At 44.6% G+C, this 25,216-nt stretch overlaps 1 protein-coding gene across 3 annotated transcripts in view; it reads right to left on the bottom strand.

Moving 5' to 3' along the window:
• Positions 1 to 25,216, bottom strand: part of TP63 (tumor protein p63) — an 81,835-nt gene that overhangs the window by 52,469 nt on the left and 4,150 nt on the right. The window contains exon 1 of one of the 3 annotated variants that reach the window (XM_053952033.1): positions 15,230 to 15,332. The exons of the other annotated variants lie outside the window; for them this stretch is intronic. Coding sequence (XP_053808008.1) covers positions 15,230 to 15,271 — 42 coding nt within the window. The 5' untranslated portion in view covers positions 15,272 to 15,332. Of the gene's footprint in view, positions 1 to 15,229; positions 15,333 to 25,216 lie in introns of those variants that run through there. 3 annotated transcript variants of the gene reach the window in all.

Below are 25,216 nucleotides of genomic sequence, written 5' to 3'. Positions count from 1 at the left end.
AAGACTTCCCAAAAATGTAGAAGTACCATTCAATTGTTTCATTCCTCACAGAGATTATAATCAGACACACTCCCTAACCAGCAAATGATGAGAAGACAGCTGTGATGAAAACAGTCTCCTACACCAGCTCAGACACACAGACAGCAAAACAATAGTGTTTCAGCTTTCACTTAAAAACTATTTCTCTAATCCCAGGCCACTTAAGCTAATAGGGAAAGATGGCCAAACAAGCGGTCAGTGTTAACAAGACAGCGCAGCCTGGAAATGCTGAAGGTGCTGCCTGGGATCCAATTAAACAAAAATAATAAAATAAGTGCCCCATTAAAATGTAAGATATCCTTCAGATATTCCAAGATCCTTTTCATTCCTTTCAGTCCAGGGACCATCTGTCTAAATGTTATCGGCGGAGCAGCCATTCCAGTGCATTTATACACTCACATGCCACAGCCGAATGCCGTGTCCCCATTTGCTCTTTAAATAACTATTAATCTCCTTGCACTTATCCTCATGCTGACACAAGCAGCTGTTGGACTCCCCTTCTGCTGCTTCGAGTCCCGCCAGCCTTTCACCTTCCCTGGCCCCTGGGTCCCCTCCCCAGGCAGGTGCTCCATCCCTGTGACAAAGCCACCAGGTTTGCACACACCCCTGCACTAAGCCCGGTCTCCAAGCTATGCCCCAAGGCAGGCGCGGAGTTGTTTGTGCTCAAGGGGTCAACACCTGAACTGCTTGCAAGGTTTTGGAGGAATCTGATAAGGCTCGGGGAGGCACACGCCTTCTGACAACAGGACAATTAGAGGGGCAGCAGGCCCGGGGAAGGCACACGCAGGAATTCACCCCCTTGGCCCCTTGGATGGGGAGAACAAAGAGAGGCTGCAGACTGTCTGCAAGGTATTGCCCCTCAGGAGGGGCTGCAGGGCGTGCGTTTGCACACACACCGCTTCCTTTCACCATTCACAGAAAGGAATACAACAGCGTTTCTTCCAGAAGAAATTAATTCTTGGCAGGTTGGGAGCCCAGAATTTAACACATGCTCATATTTTGCTGTGGGGTTGTTTTAAATGACTGAAATGTAGCCCGACCACTGATTCCTGATATAAAGAGAAAGCTATTTGGTGGAAAGAAATGAATTGCATATAAAGCTGAAAGAACAGATTATCTATTTTTCAGTGCCTTTGTTTGCTATTTTGTTCCCTCCACCGAGTTTCTGAAACTATTAATATCATTGAACCATTATAAAAACCTTCAGGCAGTCGAACAGCAAATAATTAGAGAACTACAATTAGATCTTAGACTATGTATTTCAGAACATACTTTCAACAATGCATCTTGAACTATCAGTTTCGCTTCCTATATCCCATCAGCTTCACTTTCAGGTTCTCATGCTAACTCATGCTTGTGGGTCATGGCTCTGCTAGAGGGGTTGCTGAATTAAAACCAGACTGAAAACCGGCGATGGTTTAAGCACGGTTCTGCCACCGGGAGGGTGGATCTCCCCCGGGAACACGGGGGACAGGTACAGCAGAGCCTGTAGCCAGCGGCTCCGGGGCACTTGCCACCAGAGGGCAATGCAAATGCTCCGGCAGAGCCGGAGCAAGGGAAGATGCCCCAGCCCACCCAAACCTGGGCCCTTCTCACCCTGCCCTGCAGCAAGAACCCAACCCTGCCTCTCCGGCTTAAAGCCCATTGTGTAAATTAATAAGGTTATGAGAAAGACCTGCAAAAAGACCATCCGTTGGAAAGGAAGTAACTAATGCAAGTCATGAAAAGCTCTGAAGGGGACTTCCACACCAAAAAAATCCCCTAAAATACAGAGCTCCAGCTATTAACTGCCCAGTTAGCAGCATTTCAGAGAGTTTTGAGAATTTCTCCACTTGAGAAAATTGACCAAAGTTACCATCTTCAGGTCTAGAACACCTAGATGCCTCCACCCCTATCAACACCCTTCTCCCAATACCAAAAGAACAGGCATTACCATACACACCTACTGACTACATTTTAATTCTCACCACCAGGTCTACGCAGCTCAAGAGCAGTGTCCAACTACTCAAAAGCCTTGCAAAAACACGTGGTCCTTATTCTCCAAAGATATGAGAGGATGAAACTAATAAACTACCATAGTTATTAGCAACAAGACGATTTGCACAGCACTTTGGAAATCCTGTGCTTTGTCCTTAACTGCAGCACAATGATACACTAGGGCTAACTCTTGTAGGACTAGTAAACAACTTACAGCAATATTTCAGTGCTGGCCCAGGGAAACACTCAGATTCCTGTTGAAGAAAAGCTATCTTAAAAGCAGCAGGATAAATGCTTCCTATCCAAATCAGATGACAGACACCTCAAATATGCCCAGAAATATTTAAATCCACTTAAGTTTTCAAACCTTCCAAGCAAAGGATTTTAAGTAGGTGGAAATAAGTCCCTTAAGCTCAACAGAAGGGCTTCTATCACAATTATTAACCAAGATATTGCTGACTGCCAGTTCCTCTGATGGCAGCTGATACAATACCCCCTGTCAGCGCTCTGCTTGTGCCATGATAGAGCAGTGCCAAGAAATAAAGGGCTCCACCCATGGCCCTCAGCTAAGATCAGGGCTGAAGCATAGACAGCTCATTCACTGCAATGAAAGCTGTGATTTGGTTTGCCTCTCTAGTCTGTTTTCTCACATAAAAACCTCAAACAAAAAAAAAAAAAAAAAAAAAAAAAAACAAATTAAAAAAAAAAGGGAGAGAAAGCCTGAAAGATTTGTTTATGAGAAACAAACTCAGTTTGGACACTGCTCTGGTCCCCGTCAAGCTATGAGGGGAAGTGCACACAGCTCATTTCAACACCAGCTCAGCCACACTCCCTCCAGCTCCAGTTAATGGAAATAAATCCTGTGGGTCTGTTTTGCAGAGGCTTTTCCACAGAACTAGTGTGCAGCTGAATACACCAAGCACTTGGAAACCCTCAGATAAAATGATAATGTGCACCATATACTCAATGTGAAAAGCAAGGGAACAAGTAACTTTGGTTGAACCAAAGATACCAACAGTTATCAAGATTGATTTGTTCTAGTATAGTGCCTGGAAACCTATCTGATTTGAGTAATCCCTCTCTTGGGTCATTGCTTTTTCCAGGAAGAGAGGAGGCTATTTCTCATCCCAGTGGTATAACAGGTTCCCAGTGCCATGGAAGGCATTGGATCAAAAGAAGCCCTGGAGTCAGTCACTCCTGTTCTGGATATTAGACCTGCTGCAGCACAACCAAACAGCATCTCCTCAGCTCAATCCCACCTGTAAGCAGGGAGCACATATTTCTGCACATTTCCTCCTGTACTATTAAGAAGAGAATCTATTTGAGGTCTACAGGGCTGTATGTACAACCAACATAATTTTAAGAAACTAAATTCAAGACTAATGAAGAAAAAAAACATTGTTCCTCTAAGAAGAACAAAAACCAAAACCCCGTGAGTGACACAATCCTCCTGCACAGGTATTTCATGTTAAGTAGTTAGATAAACCCAGGAGTTGCCTGGACCACTTCCAGCACCACCTAAACACATAAGGAAAGCCTAAGGAAGACACTATTTCAATCAGCTAGGGAGGAGAAAAAAACCAAACCAAACCCCCACAACTACTCTCTTCCCCTCAAAAAACTCCACCATTAAATGACCTACTCAAATGACACCACTATGCTTCAAGCTTAAAAACTTGACTGCTCTGCCCACTTCACCAGAGCATCCCTTCCATCCCAAACAGCCCAATGGCCCATTTGGTGAACAGTACACCACAGAAGCTGAACAGGAGAAATCAGTGCACATCAGTAATCTGCAAACACACACAGGCTCACACTTGAAAAACAATCTGCCTTGTACACTGGAGGAGCCAGAGGAGTCTGTGCCATTTTCACTGGGATGAGCTATTCCAGCAGGCACGCAGTGCCACATCTACACCCTTTAGGTTCACAGAAGCAGCACAATTTTAAGAGCCATACCCTGTACAGCTGCAGGTCACATTTCACTGAGCCACAGCACTGTTGAACACAGCAGAACTTAAGCATGAAGTTAGAGACCACATATGCAAGTATTTGTGGGCTCAGAGAATGAGACAAATTAACAAAAAGCAACGTGAGGGCGAGCTCCTGTCCACCCACAAGGGCTGTAAGCTTTGGATTTGTCTTGTTCCCCCCCCAGCTGTAATAGTTTTTCTGTTTTAGCTAAACTTTGAGTTTTGCCCCTTGGTTAATTCATTTAACTCAGCAAGAAGTGTTTTTCAGCCAGGAGCAGCATGTCTTTTAAAACAAGTACAGCCCAAAGCAGGAATGCCTGTAATTCCTGACTCCTACCACCTGCCACAGGTTCACGTAAAAGACCTTGTCTAATTCAAGGATTATCAGAATGACAGTGCATCCCACTTCACAGAAGTATTAAGGCTGGACACCCTACACTGTGTAAGTACTTCTAAATATTTTCCAGTGCATATAAAAATAATACCCCTGATTTCCCTAGAGCAGCATTTTAGGCTCTTAAAAAAAATCTAAACTGGGCTCTTGAAAAAAGTTCTACTTGCGTAGAAAGCAACGATGTTTCTGAAAGTCAGATAATTTTAGAGTTTTTAGACTATAAAGCTTTCATAAAACAAAAATCCCTTTCCTAAACATAAACCACTTTCATTAGAGTATCTTGGCTATGCTCAGTTATTTTGAAAATTCAGACAGTTTAAAACAGGAAAGTCCAAGATGCTCCCCCACTGCACACAGTCATTTCTTGACCCTGTGCTTGTGCTCAGCAATTTATTTGACACATAATTTGAAAACATACAAAAAAAAAAAAAGGCAGCAAAAAAAAAGTAAATCATACAATATAATCTCTATGAAATGCATGAAATCACAAGACATTACAACTCCATGATCTTAAAAGAAATTGATTAATAACCCAAACACTCAGCTTCCTAAAACTGAAAGAGAAGCCAAGAGTTTCCTACGTTCTCCTATTACCAGCTGGACAACACAACATCAAAAATCTGAAGAGCTATAAAGCACAGACAAATAGGAAAAGCACCCCCTCACGATCCCAGGAGATGTAAACATAACTGAAGACAAAGACCTGCATCAGAAAAAACAGAAAAAGACTCCAAGATCTCAGCAAGGCTTTTTTTGCCTGATTTCAGTGGCTGAGAACAACTGTCAGCTCAGCCAGCTGCCCAGAAATTCTACGTGCTGAGTTTGTACAACAGTGCTGAAAAGTTGGATAAAAAAATAAAAATAGAACTTGAAACATTAAAAGGAACCAATTAAAATACAAATGGGGAGCTGGGGAGGAGAAACAGGGGCTAGAGAGGAAGACTCCAGTAGTTGATGAAAGCTGCCTTGTTTCTTAAACTCTTTACTGGACAGTAACCATTGATGTTATCAGTCATCTCAGACATGCAGCATTTTATTGTGTTGAGAGGGCAGCTTAGGCTGGACAGGATATCTGTGTGTCATCCATAGTGAAAGGCTGCAGGCACAGTAACCACCAAAGTATGGCCAAAGGGCACAAGGACAGTGAATAACCAGGGTCAGAATAGAACAGGAATTGAAGTTAGCTCATAAGTTCATCATTACGCTCAATAAAATCCAAATGCATCACCTCTTAGACATGAAAGTAAGGTACTCCAGCTAGGTAGCCTTTTAGTCAGAACAAGAAATTCAGATCATCTGCAAGTTAAATAAGTCAAGCAGTTAAACACACAGGAAGAAAAAAAAAGAGAAAAAGAAAAAGAAAAAAAAAAGCCACACACATAAACCCCCCACGCCCACTCTTTGAAGCATGGTGCAACTATGGAATATAAGAATTCATAAGAAGAGTTATAGGAGGGCAAAGGGCAGATTAAAACAAGTTAGAGCAAGCAGAGGAAAAGGGTTACACGGCAGCATTAGAGTCCTTATAGATTAAAAGGAAGATCTATTGGATTTTCTAATGTATTTAGCCATTCCTTCTGTCCAAATCAAGCAAGAAAACTCCTGGATGGTGTTCCCAAAAGCCTGGACACCAAACAGCAGACTGAAAAGCTTTCAAGGTTGAGGGGGAGTCAAGAGGACTGGATGCCAAATTCTGATTAGATCCCAACTGCAGAGAACAAAAGGAGGCAGGGCTTTGCCTTCCAACACTATTTTTTGTATGAAGGCAGCTCCTGGCCTGCACCAAGCTGGCATTGCCTGAGCCCAAGGATCTGTTGGGGTTCAGTATAGCAGGATACACACAGCCAGGGGACCTTTCTACCCACCCTGCCTCTGTACTTCACATCACAAACAGCTTCACTCCACTACTGCAGCCTACTCAGAGGTGAGCAGGAACTTTATGTGGTGTTTTCCAAAGATGCCAGGCTGTGCGTACACAAAACACAACAGCTGGTCTTTGAGAGAGGGGGGGTGTGAGTGTACACAGACACAGGATGCATGCAAAGGCACTGCTTCTTCCACAGTGACTTCACTCCATCAGCTTTACAAACATCAAGAATATTTTTCCCAACTATTTAAATCACTTTGCCACATATGTTGCACATACAGGATTTCCAGTGGGCTCTCTGGCATGGGGCTTCCAATGTCTAACAGCAAAACTAAACTCAGTTTTCAGTACTTCCCTCCCTGTCCAATACTACTGACTTCAGCAAACACCAGGACACATGGTCCGTAAGTGCCATGGTCACTTATGCAAGGCACAGCTTCAGAGATTTACATTTGAGTTAGTCAGCTGCACAGACCTTTCCCTGTGCAGACAGAAAGGTGTTCCAGATTTCTGAGTAACAATATACCAACTAATTTCCATCTGACACCACATTAAACTCCCTACCCCTCCAACTTGAACATTCACAATTCCTTTCAGACACAAAACGCAGTGGACTGACCAAGGCTCATCTCAACAACTTTCCAACTTTAGTATCAAGCAGTAGTTTCCTGTTTCCAAAGTATTGGTGACATCTAGCCAGGGCACATTCTAGTTTCCTTTCAAAGAACTTCTTGCATACTTTTCTGCTGCTGAAAGAAGGTGGAGGGAGATTTACTCATCTATTCAGTTCTAGTCAATCACCACCAGTACTCCTGAGGGAGCCAACTCTTCGACTACGGATGAAATACAGAATAAAACTGCAGCAGTGAGAAATCACAGTAGAGGCTTGCAGAGGCTACTGAGAATCTCACAGACATAACTTAAATCTGCAGGATCCAAATTTTACAGAGCACTTAGTCAGAAATTTTTTTCTGAGCTATCGCTCTCCAAAAAAGACTTTTGTGATTCCCAAAGACTCCATGACACTATCTAAAAAAGCCAAAACAAACAAGCAAAATTATTAAATACACTTTTCAGTCATTTCCCATAGAGCAGAAATCCAGTTGCTGACTCAACACTTCTGTTGGCATCCACCTATTCCTATTGTTCTGTTCCCCTTGGCTCCTGAGGCTCCAGCCCTGTGCATCATCCCCTGACACAGCTGGACCACAGCTCTGCAGCACAGGGATTTCTGCCTCAGCAGCACAGCCCAAAAGCCCAGCACCTCCTCCCCTCTCCCCAAAGTTGACAAGATTCTTTGTATTTACTTCCTAGATGTGGATTAAAACTGAAAGATTCATATCTACTGAGACACAATCCATCCCTTTCATTCCCAGACACTACCCCACCATAAAATATTTCCCCTTCCCTCCCTAAACTGGGCGTTTCCTCCCACTTTCTTGCCCTTGGTAAAAACATTCATCTTCTTGCCATCTTGAGGAAGTTGGACTCATCTCAAATTTCACCAGGTCCCCTTGTATACCACTTCCCAAAGTCCTTGGGGGGAAGTTTAATCCGGATCCAAACTCTGGAATCAATCCCAAGAGGCTGCTGGGCTCCAATCAATGCATTAATTTTCAAGCATGCTCAGCCTTGCCACTTGGGTCCACTTCCAAAGTGAGCGGATGACTGAGCACAAGCCCAGAAATACATCACACCTCAAGCCATCCACTCAAGATATTAACACACACGTCCTGGTTAAAACACTGCTCCTTTAGTTGCTCCACTAAGACCCCAGGTGAAACAGCAGTGGCAAGGGATTTGCAAAAATACAAGATATCACTGAACATTCTTGGATCAACTCCCAGGTGATTCAATTCTAGTACAAATCAAAAAATAAAACCCAACAGGCATAAAAAAAAAAAAAAAAGGCAATCATCAGAAAGCTCCCCCACCCATCTCCCATGTTTTTGTCTCTTGCTTGTGCGTGGAGCTGATAACAATGGTCAGTAATTTCAAATAAAACCACCAAATTGAGATTCAAGTTCCCAAAGAGTATCCAAGTTTACTTTGCCAATGCCAAAGACCTAAACCTTTCCTGCATCTTATCTGAGACTTCCTGAACAGCTGTTTCTTACGGGTTTGCTCCTTATATTAGCAGCCTTACAGAAGTAAAACCCCAATCACCTTAAATGTTATCCTGCTCTCTGTTCCTTGCTCAAGCAGCTAAGCTAACCCTGGACAGCCTCTCACAGGCTCTCCTTTAGCAGAGAGCCAAGACTTGCCCAGGACCCAGTGTGTTTATATGAAATAATGCAGAGAAGCATAGGGGTGAACCTTTCTGAATTCTTACTGACTTGTAAAGCCAAATCATCACTTGCAAAGCCTTGTATGGTCTGGGCTGCTATGAAAAAAAGTTTTATGCCATGATCTGCTCCTACTGAGAAGCAGCTCTTTAATCCATCTGACAATTACAGCCTCTTCTCCCAGCACAGCAAAGTTCTGATGGGAAACTCTGGGAGACTGAAAACTGGAAGATTTCTCAGGAATCATTTACTACTGTAACTGAAGAAGATAAAACAAAACAGGGAGATTTTTAAGAACAGCAAGTTTATTCATTGGAAAGACCCACCCACATGCCTGACCATGGCTGGGCTCATATGTCACTCTAAAGATCAAGCTGAAAGAGCTTGGAGAGCTGACATGGGACTGCAAGGATCATGGCACTGAAACAGCAGAGAATCCAGAAAACACGTGCAAGGGGAAAAAAAAGTCAAACCTTAACACCCTTAGTGAGAAATTATTTTCCTCTTAATTCTACTTGATACCAAAAGTGACTTAATACTAATCCAGGCCAAGTGGCACAAAGAGCTTTGAGCTCACTTCTCTGCTAGAGAGGATGGAGTGAGTGCTGCTCTTAGAGTACAAGAAGCTCCTCTCCTTTCTGATGATTTATGCAACCTAGCTTTAAAAGAGTTGCATTCATTTTATTGCCTACTCTGCACATTCTCAAGAGGCGTTGGAGGCAGTGCCAGAAAAATAACAGGGTTTAACAATGTCTAGCACAAATCCATCGGTGCAAGAGCTCCTTTCTGAAGCGTTTCCAGATTTTTTTTTTCAGTGGGAACATTTTGTAAATAGAATTTAAAATTTGCCTTGAGCCAGGCAACACCCGCTTTTATTCAACCCTTCACGATAATGAAATAAGTAGTTTCTCCACTAGTTACAACTAATGCCTTCCAGAGGAAAAAGTGCAAAGCAAATGGTTTACACCCTCTCACATCCCACATCCACAACTTTCCTGTTGCAGATGCCACGTCTTCTTCATAGATCTACTGAAGCTTCTGTCTCACAGTAAAAAGAGCTGCAACTGGAAATAAACCCTTCCACAGAGTTTATGCCTTCCACAAGGCATAACTTGACAAATGCAAACCAAAAGGTTGCCACCAGATGGGCTGAAACACAAGGTGGAAAAAGTTCCTTTCTGGTGTTCTCTATGCACAGGGAGAAAAAATGAAAGCAATTTCACTCAACTTAAAGCCATTAGTTTGTTATTTAAAACAAAGCAGGTAAAAAGAAATAAAAATAGCTCCTGAGGGAGCTAGGCAATAGCATAACTGGGCTCATGTTGGAAGAAATCAGAGAAATCGGGTGTTGGTGACACTGTTGAAGATTCAAATCAGACCGATAAAAATAACTATTCAAAACAGCAATTCTAGTCCCCAAGGAAAGAACATTACCAGACTATGGAGATATATACACACACACACACATATATATATATGGATAATTTAATCCTGTCTCAACCATGGTCAACTTACAGCAAACAAAATAGATCATCTGTTGCAACCACTTCAAGATGTAAAACATCCTGACCACACTTCAGTGGCAGCTCTTTTTCATGTCTCACACTGAAAAACTGTATTTTCATACTAGAAAATATTTAGTATTTTTTTTTTTTGGCAAATTAAACAAGAAACTGAGAAGATCATCTGTTCCTGATTTCATACTGCTTACTAACCTTTCTTTTGACCATGGAAAATTGTAAAACGGAGCTGCCATTTCCAATCTGATGTCAAGTGTAATTACATGACTGCACAAACCCCAGAGCATGTATGTAACTGAGCAGTGCCCACACTTCACACACAGCCAGACTGTCCTGATTTCTGCACAAGTACTGCACAGTTAAAGCAGTGCAGATGGTCAAATGTCAGCAGGTTTCATTTTTGTGTGATAAAGCATGCGTTTTATTCTTTCCATCCACATGCAGGTTGCAATCACTTTTTTCTGGGCTACGCTCATAGCCTTAGACTGCTGAGGTCCCATCCCTCCACCTAAACAAGGAGAGGATTTCTCCAGGCAAAATCCCCAATTCACTGCTCAACATGGGGGTCACATTACCTGTACAACCACAAAAAAATTTTGGTACCCTATGAAAGAATGAAAGGCCATCCATGGCATGACAAGCCCGCTGCAGTGAGGGGCTGGATCTTTACTGGAAGCATACTCAACTCTTGCCCTTCCCTGTGTTTCTCCTGCAGCAGGATCCCCTTGTTTCAGCCGGGAGGGAGGTGGGCACACGGCAAGAGGCAGGTCTCAGCTTCCCACTACCCATCTCTCTGGTCTACTTAACCCTCTTCCCTGGCAAACCCAAACAGGGCATTAGCATCCACTTAGTCTCTCCAAACAAAAGATCAACTTATTTCCAACCTTAGGCTTTTCTACCACAGATTAAACCTTTGCAACTGGAATGCAGTTTGAAAACCTCTTGGAAAAAAAAAAAAAGAACCTGGTTATATAGCACTTCTACAATCTTGCAGAAGACCTTTGCAGCTCAAGGATAAGACATATGCCTCTCAAGCCTGCACAGATGTCATCACATCACAAAAACTTTAATCCCGTAAGCGCAATTACAGCAAAATTGAAGGATGAATGCACAAGAAGCTGGAATTGCAGGGATACCACTAAGAAACACAACTTCCAATGCATCTCCCAACTTCTTGCTCCTAATAACAGGCTGTGCCCAAATATGTGGGGTGTTGATACCATTTAAATAAAGAGAGGCCACTGGAAGGCATGGAACTCGCATCTGAATCCTGCACAGCTCAGGAAGAGATTTCTTTCCCCAGGGATTGGGAATTGTTTGCCTGCTCAGAGCCAGCAGAATGCCAAGATAGCATCACAAATAGGAAAGCAGGAGAGAGGTTCAGGTTTAGCCAAAGCCTTCTTCGTTGAGAAAAAAAAAGTTAGGCTTTATACAGCATCTATCCAAGTGTTTTTATCTTGGGGTAGGACAAGATGTGGGGTTCAGAGGGTAATGCACAGATAATCCTTTCTTCCTGGTACTTCTGGGAAGGAAGCAGGTGGGCTGCTCTTCTGGGCAGTGACCAGGCAGCATCCCTCAGTTCTCTTCCTTTACCCCAGGTTTGGCTGAGGGCCACAGAGAAGGGGCCACAAGAGGGAAAGAGCCTTTGTCAAATGCAATCATAACTATGCCATGCGACAAAATCAGCCAAGGAAAGCACGGCTTTGTCCTCTGGTAGTTCTCAGCCAAATCCAAGCTGACAACAAGGATGATAAACCCTGGACACACAAAATGAACTGCACACAAAATGAAGCAGATGCTCAAAATATCAGTTATATCTCAACCCCCAGACTCTTTCACCTTAAGCTACGGTTTGCTGAACCAAGATCCCAGATAGGCACAAGAAATGTTTCTCTCACTGAGGAGGTCTGGCTCTCTCAGGACATCCTTCCAGGCCACCCCAGAGCCCCACACGCTGGCTCCTACAAAGAAAGGACTCACACCCAGGGCACTGTAGCTCAAACACACACATATGCATTATTACTTAAAATCTAAGAGGGAAAAGAAAAACAAAACCATAATGCACCCTTCTGAAGAGGTTATTCTAACCCTCAAAGATATTTGCAGTCATATGTATATAGCTCTTCTTAATTTTCAGCATGAAGGTATGCTGCCAAAAACCCATAAAGCAGTGCATAAGCTCTTTTAGTATAAAACTAGTTCCCCCCCACCCCTCCCAAAACCATGATAAAAATCTTAACGGAAAGCGATTCTTTAAGTTGTCTCCCACAAAGAGCAGGAAGATATTTGGGAAGGATGACAGATATAATCAAAAGTCATGGCACATATTTCTTATCGGTGTTTGAACAAGATTTGTTTATTCTTTTGGCAATGATTTAATTTGATTTTAGCAAGCACTCCAACCTCTGCATCATCACTAAGCCAAACTGCAGAGGAACTCAGAGTCCCTAAAGGGAATTTCTATTGCTCTCATCTCCCCTCACAAGGACACAGGAAACTTGGACAAGACCAGACAAACTTGCAGGTTCTCTCCTTCACACCCAATTTTGTGCATGCTTCCTCACAAACGTTGTACACAACACAACATTCCACATGTGGAGATGAGGCAGGAAGACACAATAACATTCAAAGGGTTCCTATTCATCAGTACCTCATCATCCTATTAATAACCACCCAAAGTCTCTCTCCTTTTCACATCTCCTACTCATAAGCTCACAAGAGCAGATCTCCAGGGTCATCAAGTCCAGTGCTCTACCAACAAAGAACTTAATTGTTCTTACAGCTGACCCAGATCAAATGCTGGGTTAGATTAAGCTGAAAAAGTGGTTCAAACAGGTTCCACCTCCAGCCTCTCAGGGCTGTGATTCACATTAACACCCATCTCCCCTCTCTCAGCTTTTCCCAAGCAGATTTGACCCATTTGGAAGGAACCCATCTGATCACAGGCACGGGCGGCCCAGGGCCATGGGCGATGGCACGAGCTCACCGCCCTGACCACACAGCCTGCACTGGGGCTTGTGCAATGGCCCGTTCCCAGGCTGGGAATACATTCCTGGGGCCGAAGGCACCACGCAGCCAACGTGTGAGGACGCCAGAGCTCAGCATCTGCCAGCACACAGCCAACATCTGGGGTGGCTGGGCACAGCACCCCAATAAATGGGCTTGGGATGAGAGGGGAATCCCTGCTCTTCATCTTGAAACTTGATTTTAATATGGGGGGAATTACTTTCTCCCCTTAAATAAGGTCCATTTCTAAACCCAGAAGCTAGTTGATACTAAGTTTTTCATGACTGCCTTGTGACCAACCCAGCAACAGCTCTAAAATCTAAACTGCAATTACCAGTGCCAACAAAGTGCTGCTTCTATTTGCACATTGAGAAATTTTTTTTCTTCTTTTCTAAGGAAATCATGCCAAAGTCTACTTCTTGTTTGTGAGCTTAAGATGGCTGAGGTTCATCATCACCAATATATTTTAATTGATCATTAACAAGTCTCCCTCTCTTTTGAGACAAGTCATTAGTGAGGCTGCTCTTCCTCAGAAACGAAGCCAAGTCAATGCTAATCGTGTTTTCCTTCCCCAAAGTACAATGCTTTGCTGGATGAACAAAGTCAGTGCACCTTGTTCAAATCCAAGGAGGTAAGAGGGAGAGTGAGGGGAGGGGGGGAAAGAAAAATAAAATCAGAGCTAAAGCCTTTTAAAAACCTCCCCTGACAGCAACAGTGATGAGTGGCATTTAAGCAGAGTGAGAACGCTCCTGAGCGCATCGCTTCTGACAGATGAGCCCAGCCAGTCAACCATAGGGACTCCACAGCCGCACCGCTGCTATTCAGCGAAAGTTGATCAGATAGCAGCAGACAAATAACACCAAGCAAACACCCCAAGAAGTGCTCTCTCCAGATTTAAGAGTTTATAATTAACCTAGGAAAAAACCAAAAGTCACCCGTTTGGGTCTCCTGCATGGAGGCAGCAGAGGAACCAGGCGCACACGGGGGTTTGGGCTCCCTGCAGACAGGGACGGGCAGAGCACACTGGTTTCAGTTTACCTCTCGCTCTCCCCGAGTCACAGACCTGCCATCCCAGGCGTGCAAGCCTCGAGTAAAACTTCTACAGACTTCTCCTCACCACCTGTCTCATCTCCTAGCTATGCTCTCAGCCTTTCAATCTCTATTTTGTTTTCTCTTCCAGGTGGCTGAGGTTCTGTCTGCTTTGGGGCTCGTACCCCGTGCCCTCCACTTGAAGCTTTTTATTCAGGAATACACACGCGCACACACACAGAGCTTTGGCTGCTTTGCCACTCTGGCAAGTGTCAACACAGCTGCTGTCTCCGCTGGAATGTAAACCAATATTGTCGTTAGATCTCCCTCAACCCCTGGTAACTTCCTCCAAGATTTGCACAGCGTGTGGCAATCCTCTCCACTACCACCTTACAAAGCATCGACCCAAGCTGGTTAAAAGCAATTCAATAAATAATTTTAAAAAAAATGAAATCAAAGCTGCACCTGAAGTTTGCGTCCCACTCATGCCCATGAAGTGCAAAGGGCTGTAGAAAGCAAAATGCATCTATTGTACATGCATTTATCCTAATATACTTCTACAAACACCCTGTGTAAAATACCTTGGTGCTGTAAGTTATGAGGCAAGGTATTAACGCACTGAGTAAAAGAGGTGTTGGTGTGGACGCTAATGCAGTATTTGCAGCAGAAAACCTTTGCATATTACTTTGCTTTAAAAAGTAACCTAAGAAGGGATTTATAACACGTTTTTAGTTATTTCCTAGATACCATCCACTTGAAACCACAAGCAGCAATTTTGGCAATAAAAGACTCATAAAAGAGTTATAATGCAGACAACACAGCTAGTATTCAGACTGCTACAGGAATGCAATCTGTGTGCATTGCCCACCATAAAAACTGCCTTGCTTCTCCAATGAAAGAAAATTATGTTGGCTGATCAAGCTTCCCAAAACAAATTTGCTGTCCCAAACGCAAAGATTTGAAGCTCACTCTCATTCAGGTACTTAGCCCAACAAACTCTGTTTCCCACTATAAAATGCAAAAGTCTCACAAAAACAAGTGTATATTCCACACCTAACTTCAGGGGTGAAGAAATTGCACGTATTCACTAAAAATAAAAATACATTAGAGATATCACAACTGAAACCTAGAGTCCTTACCTCGCTATACTGGGACTGGGCATTGTTTTCCAGGTACAACATGTTAGCAGTCAAATTGATCAACGCTGCTGTTCTTTCTTCTGGCTCCAGGATTTTGACAAACACCTCCCACCCCCTAGAAGACCCTAAAAATATGTGATGCTACTGTGGAGATAACAGGACTCGGAGTGTGCCTCTCTGCATAATTGAAGTTTCCTTTATATACCTAACTATAGGCAAGGAGGAGGAGGTGGGGCTCTCCTGCCTTACCTGTCCAATCTGTCAAAGTGCCACCTGGAGTCCTCCACTCCAATGGAGAGAGGCCTCTCCCAGCTCATTAAGTAGTTAGAATTCCTTATCACCAATCTCTAAAAAGCAAAGGGAAGGGGGGGGGGGTGGAAATGGCCAAAAAAAAAGAGAAAAGAAAAAAGAAAGAGACAGGCAGGGAAAAGAAAGGAAGAAAGGAAACAATAACTTTCCCTTGTCACTTTTTTGAGTTTGGGAACTCAAAAGAGAGCCATGAAATTGTGCTAAAAGAGCTGCTCCAAGAAACTTCTCCTATTTATTTTCTACAAAGATTCCAGGGCTGTTTTTTCACAGGCACTGGCTTTGCTGCTACCAAGAACCAAAACGTTCACAAAGGGATCGAGATGCAATGCTCGACACTAGTAATACAGTAATGCAGCCAAGTGTTTGGCTGCTGCTGTGTGCAGATCTGGGACAAAACCCCCAAGGAGCTTTCTGAGAATCAATCACTGCTTCCATGCACCACATAATCCAGCTACATTCTCCGTCACCTGTGTGCTCCCGTCCACACACACAGCCAAGAGGTCCTGTGTTTGCAGGGCATCACTCCAGCTATATTTTTCCCCCTCCTTTACAGTTGCTTCGAACTTGCATCATGATTAAAAATCAAGTAAAAAATCCCAACTCGTCCAAAGGGACTCACGATGTTGAGTTAATATATGGGAGAAGTTTTTGGGTGCCAGTCAGTAAAAGCCACCTGGACACGATGCCCACGGCAACCTTTTCAAAAGATAGAAAGAGCACTTAGCCGTGATCTGCAGGAGAGATCCCCACTGTGATTTTACTCTGGACAAGCCCCCTGTCCTGTCCTTGTGTCCCCCAAGGAGCCCCCGGAGCGTGCCGGGGGTGCGAGGTCAGCACTGCGCCGGCGGCAGCCCGAGCCCCCGGCGAGATCCGCCGGGCGAGCGGGATGCACGGCAGAACAAAAGGCAGCTGCTCCCGAAGGGCCACCGCGCCTGGAGAAACAGAACACCTTTCCAAAGGGCTGGGAAGGGGGGGAGAGAGGAAACCAAACATCCAGATCAGAGCGCGGCCCAGCCCGCGCAGCCTAATGACAGCGCTCCGAACTTTATTTGAGGACCCGTCCTCAAGCAGGGCTCTGCCGAAATGCAGAGCACGGACTGCCAGCGCTGCCAGGGAACACCGAGCCTCCCGCTGCGGGCGGCGAGCGACCGACCACAGGGGCCTTGCAGGGAAGGACAAGGGTCCTGGGCAGGGCTGCCACCCACACACAGCCTCAGCACCTCCCCGCTTCTGCCCCGGAGCGACTCCTGCTCCTGCCACGCCTGGCCCCGGGCATCATTTAACCCCAGCTTCTCCGGGCATGCAGGGAGGGACTCGGGCTCACGGGGAGATGGGAGCGAGCAGGCTGTGCTGCTCACGGGGCTGGCGGCTCCTGGGCTGCCTTCCCGGCATATGGATCAGCTCTGCAAATTAAAGGACACTACAAGCTCACCAGCCTGTTCCAGGCTGGAGCAGGCTGCACATTCCTAAGCCTGCCACTAATAAGACGGGGCAAAACCATTTTCAGGCAGGAAGAGAGACAAGAACACAGAGCAGAGGATTACAATGTCCCCCTCCACTGCAGCAGCTGCCTGCCACAAGAACCAGGGGTCTGATGTAGCTCTCACTCTGCAAACACAGCTCACCGGAGCTGCTGGGTGCAAGCAAAAGGTTGGAAGCATTTCCAGTGCACCTTCCCAACTGCTCCTCACTGAGCACAGTGCAAGGAGGCACTTCAGAGAACAGGCTGCAGAGAGGAGCACTGAGCCCTCCCCACCTACCACGGCCAGCAATATCCCAGCTCAGGTCAGGGCCACCTGAGCTTCACACATACCTTCAGTGCTGAGCTACCAGCAAGAGCTGCTGAGCACACAGCCAGTTTCCCACAGCACAGGAACAACTCAATAGACCACTGCCACGGCCCCTTGCCCTCCTCTCCATCTTCCCCAGCATCACCTTAGACCAGGGACTGTGCCTGATGTACTTATCTGACCTCACCTGAGATGGGCACAAGCCAAAAAGCCACACCAGTGCTAATCTGGAGATCCAGGTAAAGTTTGCAGGGAGCAGCCATGGCTCCGTTAGCTGAACGGGGCACTTTGCAGCACCACCACCACAAAGTTTACACAGAGCTGGACATGAAGCAAGAATTTATGTCACCCATGGATCTTCTGTTGTCTAACAGAAGAGGAAAACAGTGTCTAACAGTGAGGAAAAGTTATGCTGTGCTCAGATGACCATTTTGATCCCTAAATATTGTCAAGTTTTTCATACTGGCCCATGAGTTCAAAAACTATGGAGGGGAAGGAGACAGCAGGAGAAAGTACATAGAAAAATCTTCCAGTCTCAGCAGGTGATTGTAAAATCCTCTTTCATAGCTATGCTCTGAAACTCAGAAGATCCTCCTTTTCGAGGTCATTAATGCAGCATTGTTGTGTGAGGTATGTGCCATGTTCTGCCCCACAGGTGGCTGGAGGTGGCTGTGGGTGAAGCAACACCCAGATACAGAGAGATACGTGGAAGTTTATCCAAAGAGATCTGCATGTCAAACACGAGGAGATGTGTATATAGCATGAATAAATTGACATGTCAGCACAAATCCCTGCCCTCTGTACACACAACCCCAGACCTGGCTCAGTGTTTCAGATGCATTACCCTGTGTGGTCACCCTGAATCAAATGCTGAACAAGTGGCTTTTTGCAAATCTGTCATCCACAAGGGACACAAGAGAGGACACCACCATGCCAGCAGGGGTGGTAGGAGGTTACAGAGCAGGCACCAGACACTGCACCCACTAACACTGCTGCAGCCCAGGCACAGGTCATCTGTCCCTCTCATCACCCCAGGGACCCAAACTTTGATTCAGTGGCTTCAGATCTAAATACACTCTCCTCCTAAGATGCCCTCCTGTCTGACAGGCTGGTGCCATGCTTCAGATATTCACACTGGCACCAGTGAAAAGTAAAGGCTTGAACCTTTCTACCTTATCACAAAGAAGAAAAGCCCCCAGACCCTCATTTGATTCTCTCTTTTGCAGATACAAATTTTTTATATAGATGAGACAACAACCTAATGGCAGCCAGGCAGCATCTCTTTGTGGTTCTCAGAGGAAAACTTGAAATATCATATGCTTAAATGGCTGAGTCATAAAAGCAAAAGGACACCCCCACCCTCCTCACACTGCACACTCACTTTTCAGCTGTGGGACAGTGATAGTCATAGTTTGTCTGAGCCTTCTGGACAGGTCTGCAAGGGAATCACCAACTGTAATGGTCTGAAGTCATGGCAAAACAATCTTTGTAAACAGAGATTATGCTTTACCATACCAATTAGCCTAATCAGAAAAAGCAAACAGATTCAGGCAAAGGGCCTCCTTTCACACATTCATAAGAATGACTTCACACTGAGGGCAGATGAACAAGGTTTAACTCTGTCTTTAGAGTCCAACGAGCTCTTCCTCACCCCAAATAGAAAAAGAATAAAGTAGAAGAGAAAGAAAACAAAGTGTCAAGAGAAAAGCCTGGCACTTATGCTCTGGATGATTAGTTGGATTGAAATTAAAAAAGTAGCTCAGCCTCAGGAAAGGAAGCCTTCCTAAAGTAATTTACCTCCAATACTGTCAGAAACTAAAAATAATAATTGCTAGTTAGATTTGAAAGTTTCAGCTGCAACTCTCCCAGGTCTGACTCAGATATTCTAGAAAGCTTCTGGCAATGCTTTGTGGCTCCTGCTGGTATGCCGAAGAACAAAATTAAATGTAAACAAGACCCCTAAGTTTCCAAAAGGAGCTGTCGGCCAAGTTAAACTGCTGATTCAGTCTTTGTTTGAATGCTCTTACACGGCTCATCCCAGCTCCTCTTGCCAGTACCATGGGCAAGTTCTCAATAACCCTCTCTGGTTGCCAAAGTAAGTGCAAAAAATTGTGACAATTAAAAATGTCATTACCACAGCGGCAGTGTTTATTGGAGATTGTGTAATTTCTTATAGAAGGGGGGTGTGTGCATGCACACCTGCCTGTGTGTTAGGCAGTTCATGCAGAATTTCCTGCAGATCAAATTTTAAAAATCTGCTCAGACCTCTCCACTAGTATAAAAATAGCATCTGGATCGACTGCGTCACCACAGACTGTGACATTCACTTAACTCATGAATGTTTACAAATTAGGACTGAGATAACAGGAGGAGGAGGGAAAAAATAGAACATAGTTTTTTGTGGATTTTTTTTTCTGTTACCTCTGAATAACTGCTGAATGCTTGAAAAACAAGCCTCTGCCAATTGGCTTTGATAGTCTTTCCAGTGCAGATCTTACAGGGACAGAGGTGTACTCTGCAATAGCACGAAGCCAGGTTAAACAGCAAAAAGAAAATACTTTAAAAAAAACAAAACAAAAACCAAAAATCAACCTGCCTTCTTGAAAACTCATGCAGAGCTGATCTTCATTGCTCAAACCACAAGGAAGAGAGGGAGAAACAATGTGGTCCCTGAAACAGGGACTTTCCTCTTTTTTGTTTTTTATCCAACCATTTATGGCAAGACAGAACAAATAAAAAAGAGATGAGGTATAAAAGGCAGCATCCTACTTGCTAGTGACTGGCTACAGCCTTGTGTGCATCCCAGCACCGCATGGAACTGCAGCTGATCCATACACAAGAGAGGGACCAGGCACCCCCAGCTCCCAGAGAAACCTCTCTGCTGCACTTGGGAGAACAAATTCGAACCTCCTGGTTTCTCACCCAGGGACAGGTCTGAAGCCCAGAAATTTCTTTGAAATGCACTCAAATGTACAAACCTTCACATTAGAAACATGCCCTGTCTGCAAGTTTTTAGCACTGAGGTTGAATCCCTTCTTCCAAGGACTTCTAACTGCATTTTTTTCCACATTTTAAAAGGGCAGAGTAAATAGCTGGACTTGCCAAAGGCAGGAGGTGAGCCCAACTTCTAGCTCTGCCCACGGTGCAGGTCAGCTTCTCCTTCCCAAGGAACATGCCCTCCCCAAGGCAAACGCCTGTCACAACAGCCCTGCCCTCCGACCCTGGGTAAACATCTGCACACGCTGCTTATTTGAGCTCCTACAGTCTCGTTATCTCCCCCAGAACACCCCTAGGGCTAATTAGAGAGTTAATGGCATCATGTCAAGAGATAACGCTACATGGTGGGGGAGCAGGGAGAGGAAAGGTGGAAAGGAATTGTGAAACAAAACCAGTTCCCTTCACAACCGCTGTGCAATATTGGTTTAGGAAAGGCGCACGCAGCCCCCGGGCCTCTGCCCTCCAGCTGCTGAGCTTCATTTAATGAGAGAGAGCAAGACACTCCTCCGGAGAGATTCAGCTCTCCAGCCAAGGTGATGCAAGGTACCCACACCTTCCCCATTGTCTGCACAACCAAAAACCCTGTGACCCCATCAAGGGTCATTCCCACCAAAGTGCCAGCAGTGACTGACCTCCCACAGTTGGTGTATGATGTAGGAGGCAGACAAAGCATAGAGATCATTTATCAAAAAGTGCTTCTGCTTCCTGGCACACCTTTTATCTAATTTTTCCACTTTTACTGTACCCTAGTGATTCTTTTTAAAGGAATTTGCTTTCACTATGAAAGCTTAGAGGTAAAACGACATGGACACATATCTTGGCAAGGCAGCACATAAGCCTACAAAACTACCAGGCAGCAGACAATTTCACACTGATGAATGCAAACCCACATGTCAGTAGACACTCATGCATGTAGATGTGTCCAGGGGACTCTGGGGCCTTAAAGCCAGGGCAGCTCTTTGGTTGGAGTAACAACCCTCAACACTCAAACTGCATTTTTGCCTTATGAGGATCTTTTGGATGCTCAGCACAGCATGATTGACCACCCGGAACCCCCCATATGTATAAAACATTTTTCAAAAGTTAAGAGAGAATAAGTTACACAAGAAAATTCAAGAAAATTGCTCCTAATTGGCATAAACAGTCCCATCCCTCCAGCTGGAGACAGGACAGGGTCATGGCACAAACCTACATCCCCCAAGACCAAGCACTTTAGCCAGGGAAAGGGAGAAGGAGATAGCAACAGATTACAGAGATTTTGTTTTCACTTAGAGAAAGGAGCAACTGTTGACAGACCAGGGCTGTTCTTGCACAAGCAGATGAGGGGAAAGTCCCTTATCTTATATAAACTACAGACTGGTCTCGTGAAATGCACAACTGTTTCTAAACGCACAACCACGGCAGCTCTTTCTAACCAGCCTCTGCTCTGCTGCCAACTCCCTCCACCCAAGCCCTTTTAAAATAATCCAGTATTTAAAAGAAAGTTACCACTTCACAATAATTCAAGAAGAGCCTTCCGAATGTGTGGTTGCACCCTGACCCTGCAACCCATGGCCATTCAGGCTTCTATTAAAACTTCACTGTTATCCCATATTGCCCAGGCACTTTGGAGTACAGCACACTTCCCAAGGCAGGAAGTCTGGAAACCTGTTTATGCCTTTTTTCCTATGAAGAAATGCTGCACTTTGCAGTGCTGGTCTTCCCTAGAAGATTGATCACTTCTGCTTCAGACTTGTTTAATTTTAATCCAGTCTGGACTTCAGCATGAGGTCCACTATACCCATCCATGCTCTCAAGGAGGAATAGAAGTGCTTCAGAGTACCTTTTCCTTCTACTTAAACAGACTGGAGATAGAAGTTCACGCTTTTAGAGTGACAGTTGTACTTGTTACTGAAAACTCCTTTGATCTTTCATTAATCTCTGCAAATTCAGCTGCTGATTAGGGAAGAGTTCAGTCAGCAGTGAGCAAACGAACCCAGGCCACAAACCACTCCTTAAATCTACGCTTCACAGAGACAGATGTAATTTTTTGTGACTGCTTGACAATTCACTCCCTCATTAATTTCAGTGCTATCAAATCAGTGACAGGTGGAAAGCAGATGGTAGAGACATTCAGTAGAAAACATTACCTATTCCAGAAGTCTCCTCGTGAAATATTGGAGGGAAAAAATAATAGTCATTAAGAGGACTGTGGGCAGGATCTGCAGAACCACAAAGCAACATATATAGTGAGACTCTGGATGCCTGAGACTCTCTTCAAAGCAAGAATCCCAATTAACGCAAGAGAGAACTTTTAAAACAAAAGCTACACCCCATAGCTGGCTGCAGCACAGACACTTTGCTGTGCTGGACAAGGAAGGGGAGCAGAATACTCCCAGGGCTGAGCTCCAAGTTTGTCTTAGCCTGGAAGGAGAAACCCCTCCCTGGCATGGTCAGCTCTGTGAGGTGCTTCCCATCCTCTACTCACCTCACCCCACAAAGGGGGGTACCATAAAGCTCCACAGAGTTTTCATTTGGCTGGATATGGACAGCTCAATTCATCACCCTTCTAGCTAACAAGAGAAAAGGACCTTATTTTCCTTCTTCACACAATTTAGTTTAGAATTAAAAAAAAAAAAAACACAAAAAACAACACGAAACAAAGCGTCCAGAGGCAGGTGAATTTTGGGGAAAAAAGAGGATCCTATCAACTAGATAGAAACAATGAGTGAAGTTCCCATCAAGACAGCATAAACCTTAAACTTGCTCCAGAGGAAGAAGTGCCTACCATCTATTGTTTCAAGATCAAGATGCCTTTTAATTAGGTGTTTGTGTAGACTTTTTAAAGATGTAAAATAAGCACTAATGCATTATTGCTCCATACTTGCTCAAGGAGCACATGTAGCACCATGGAAACTTTTGGAGGCAGGCCTAGCTGTTTGAGGAAGATGTTTTCTGAAGTGACTGCTTCTTTTGTTTAGAGGCATTTGCATATAGGCAGAGGACTCCAATTACCACACTCTTCACATCACGTGCTCATAGCAATAGAGTTGGGGAGTTCAAGCCATGCCTCCTGAAACACCCCATTTCACTGTCACTCTCCTGTAGGTTCGTGTTTTTCAGCTTAAAATTAGTTTATTCCTTCCCAAGTTGAATGTACAGCAAGATGCTGAAAGGGAAGAAATATTTAAAGGAATTCTAAATATGCTTCCAAAATTATCACACAGCATACAGATCACCCATTAGTTTTCTTCAGTACCACTGAGAATCCTGGGAAGTGACATTAAAAACAAAACACTTGGTGTAAGGATACTCATCAACTGGCTGCATTCCTACAAGAAGGAATGTACCCATCCCTGGTCTGCAGCCAGAACTAGGACCAAATAGCAGAGGAAAGGGAAATAGGGAAAAATTATTTTAAAGAAACCTAAATATGTCTTTAGAGCCCTGCCACACACAAGGGAAGTCTTCAGACTTTGATTAAACTGAACATACAGATACCTTTTTTTCTTATCTGAAAGAAGTGACAATTTCTGGATCTGGATCAGCAGCCCTAAATGTAATGATCAGATCATTTGGAGGGACCTGCACAGCAGATTAAACATTGGGCAGGCTTACAAAGCCAAGCTTAAATTAGGAGAGCTTCTGAGTTCAACTGCAAACAGGAGAGGTGCTGGAGGGAAGCTTCCAATGGAATAATGCCTTTGCTCATTATGGAAATGTCTCTGCATAATCTCAACTTTCTTCACACAGCTATGGAACGAATAAATAACCACAAAGAAGAGAAACTTGGCAAGCCTCAAACTCTCTCAAACAAAAACCAGACAGTAATAAAAGCTTTGATCACATCCCTGTGCTGTACAAAGTCCTTCCTTCCTCCTCTGCTATGGTCAGTCCTGGAATACTTAGGCACGGAAACGGATGGCCACACAAGCCACTTTGCTGCATCTCCTTATCAAATCGGCCTCATCCTCCAGGTGCAAAACCATTTTCCAACAAAATGCAGGGCTGTGGCAGCTGCCAGAGCCCGTGGCAGCACACATCACATGTTAGTCAGTCCCTGCACGGAAGCACCATTCCTGCAGTGCTCACCACATCAGCTCCCCGCCCCACTGTGGGCACACAGGGACATCCATCCCACAGTTCCACCACCCCGTAACCAGCTTTCATCTGCTTCTTCAGCCATTACCTTGCAACAAGTGGAGTTCTCTTCTCCTGACCCAGAAAAACACTTTCAAGAAGCAATTAAAATTAACAGAGTTCAGAGCCTGCACTTTAATATTAAAGCATTGGCTAGAATGCAGCAGTCGTACAGGACGGGAGGGGGGAGCTTTTTATGTCTGTCCATCAGATGCACAGCTGGTCCTGACCACAGCTCCCACGTGATGGAGACCAGGAATTTGTGCATGGCCATCAAATATGAATTACTGATTTACATGGTGCTAAGGCTGAGAGCATGCACAAGAGAGCCAGCAGCCACCTTGGGCCAAAACAGCTCCTCTACAGCTTGCTGGGCTGCAGCCTGGGAATGTATCCTGTACTAGGTGGTTTGGTGGCACTTTCATGAGCCTATAGCAGATTAAATATGGGAAAGGTTGCTTGTTTCCATTGGGAAGCATCATATTCCAACTCTGAGATGTGTCATTGGTAAAAGGACTGAGGTTGAGAGCCTCAACACTTCCATTTCCTACACAAGATGCATCTGGTCTATCTACCCTACAGCCTACTGTTACCTCCACCTCTATGCATAAGGGAGAACAGCAGAGCCACAGAGTTGAAGCTCTCAGTTTTAAAACTATGAAACACACACATTGCACTTCCAAAATTTCTGTAGCTACCAGGCTTTGGATACCAACAGCCCATAAAGCTGTACACCTAAATCCAAAACCAGCCCTACACACACCACCATCCC

This window comes from Vidua chalybeata, chromosome 10, assembly GCF_026979565.1.
Source record: "Vidua chalybeata isolate OUT-0048 chromosome 10, bVidCha1 merged haplotype, whole genome shotgun sequence".
Taxonomy (NCBI): domain Eukaryota; kingdom Metazoa; phylum Chordata; class Aves; order Passeriformes; family Viduidae; genus Vidua; species Vidua chalybeata.
This window is presented reverse-complemented; position numbering and strand designations above follow the sequence as displayed.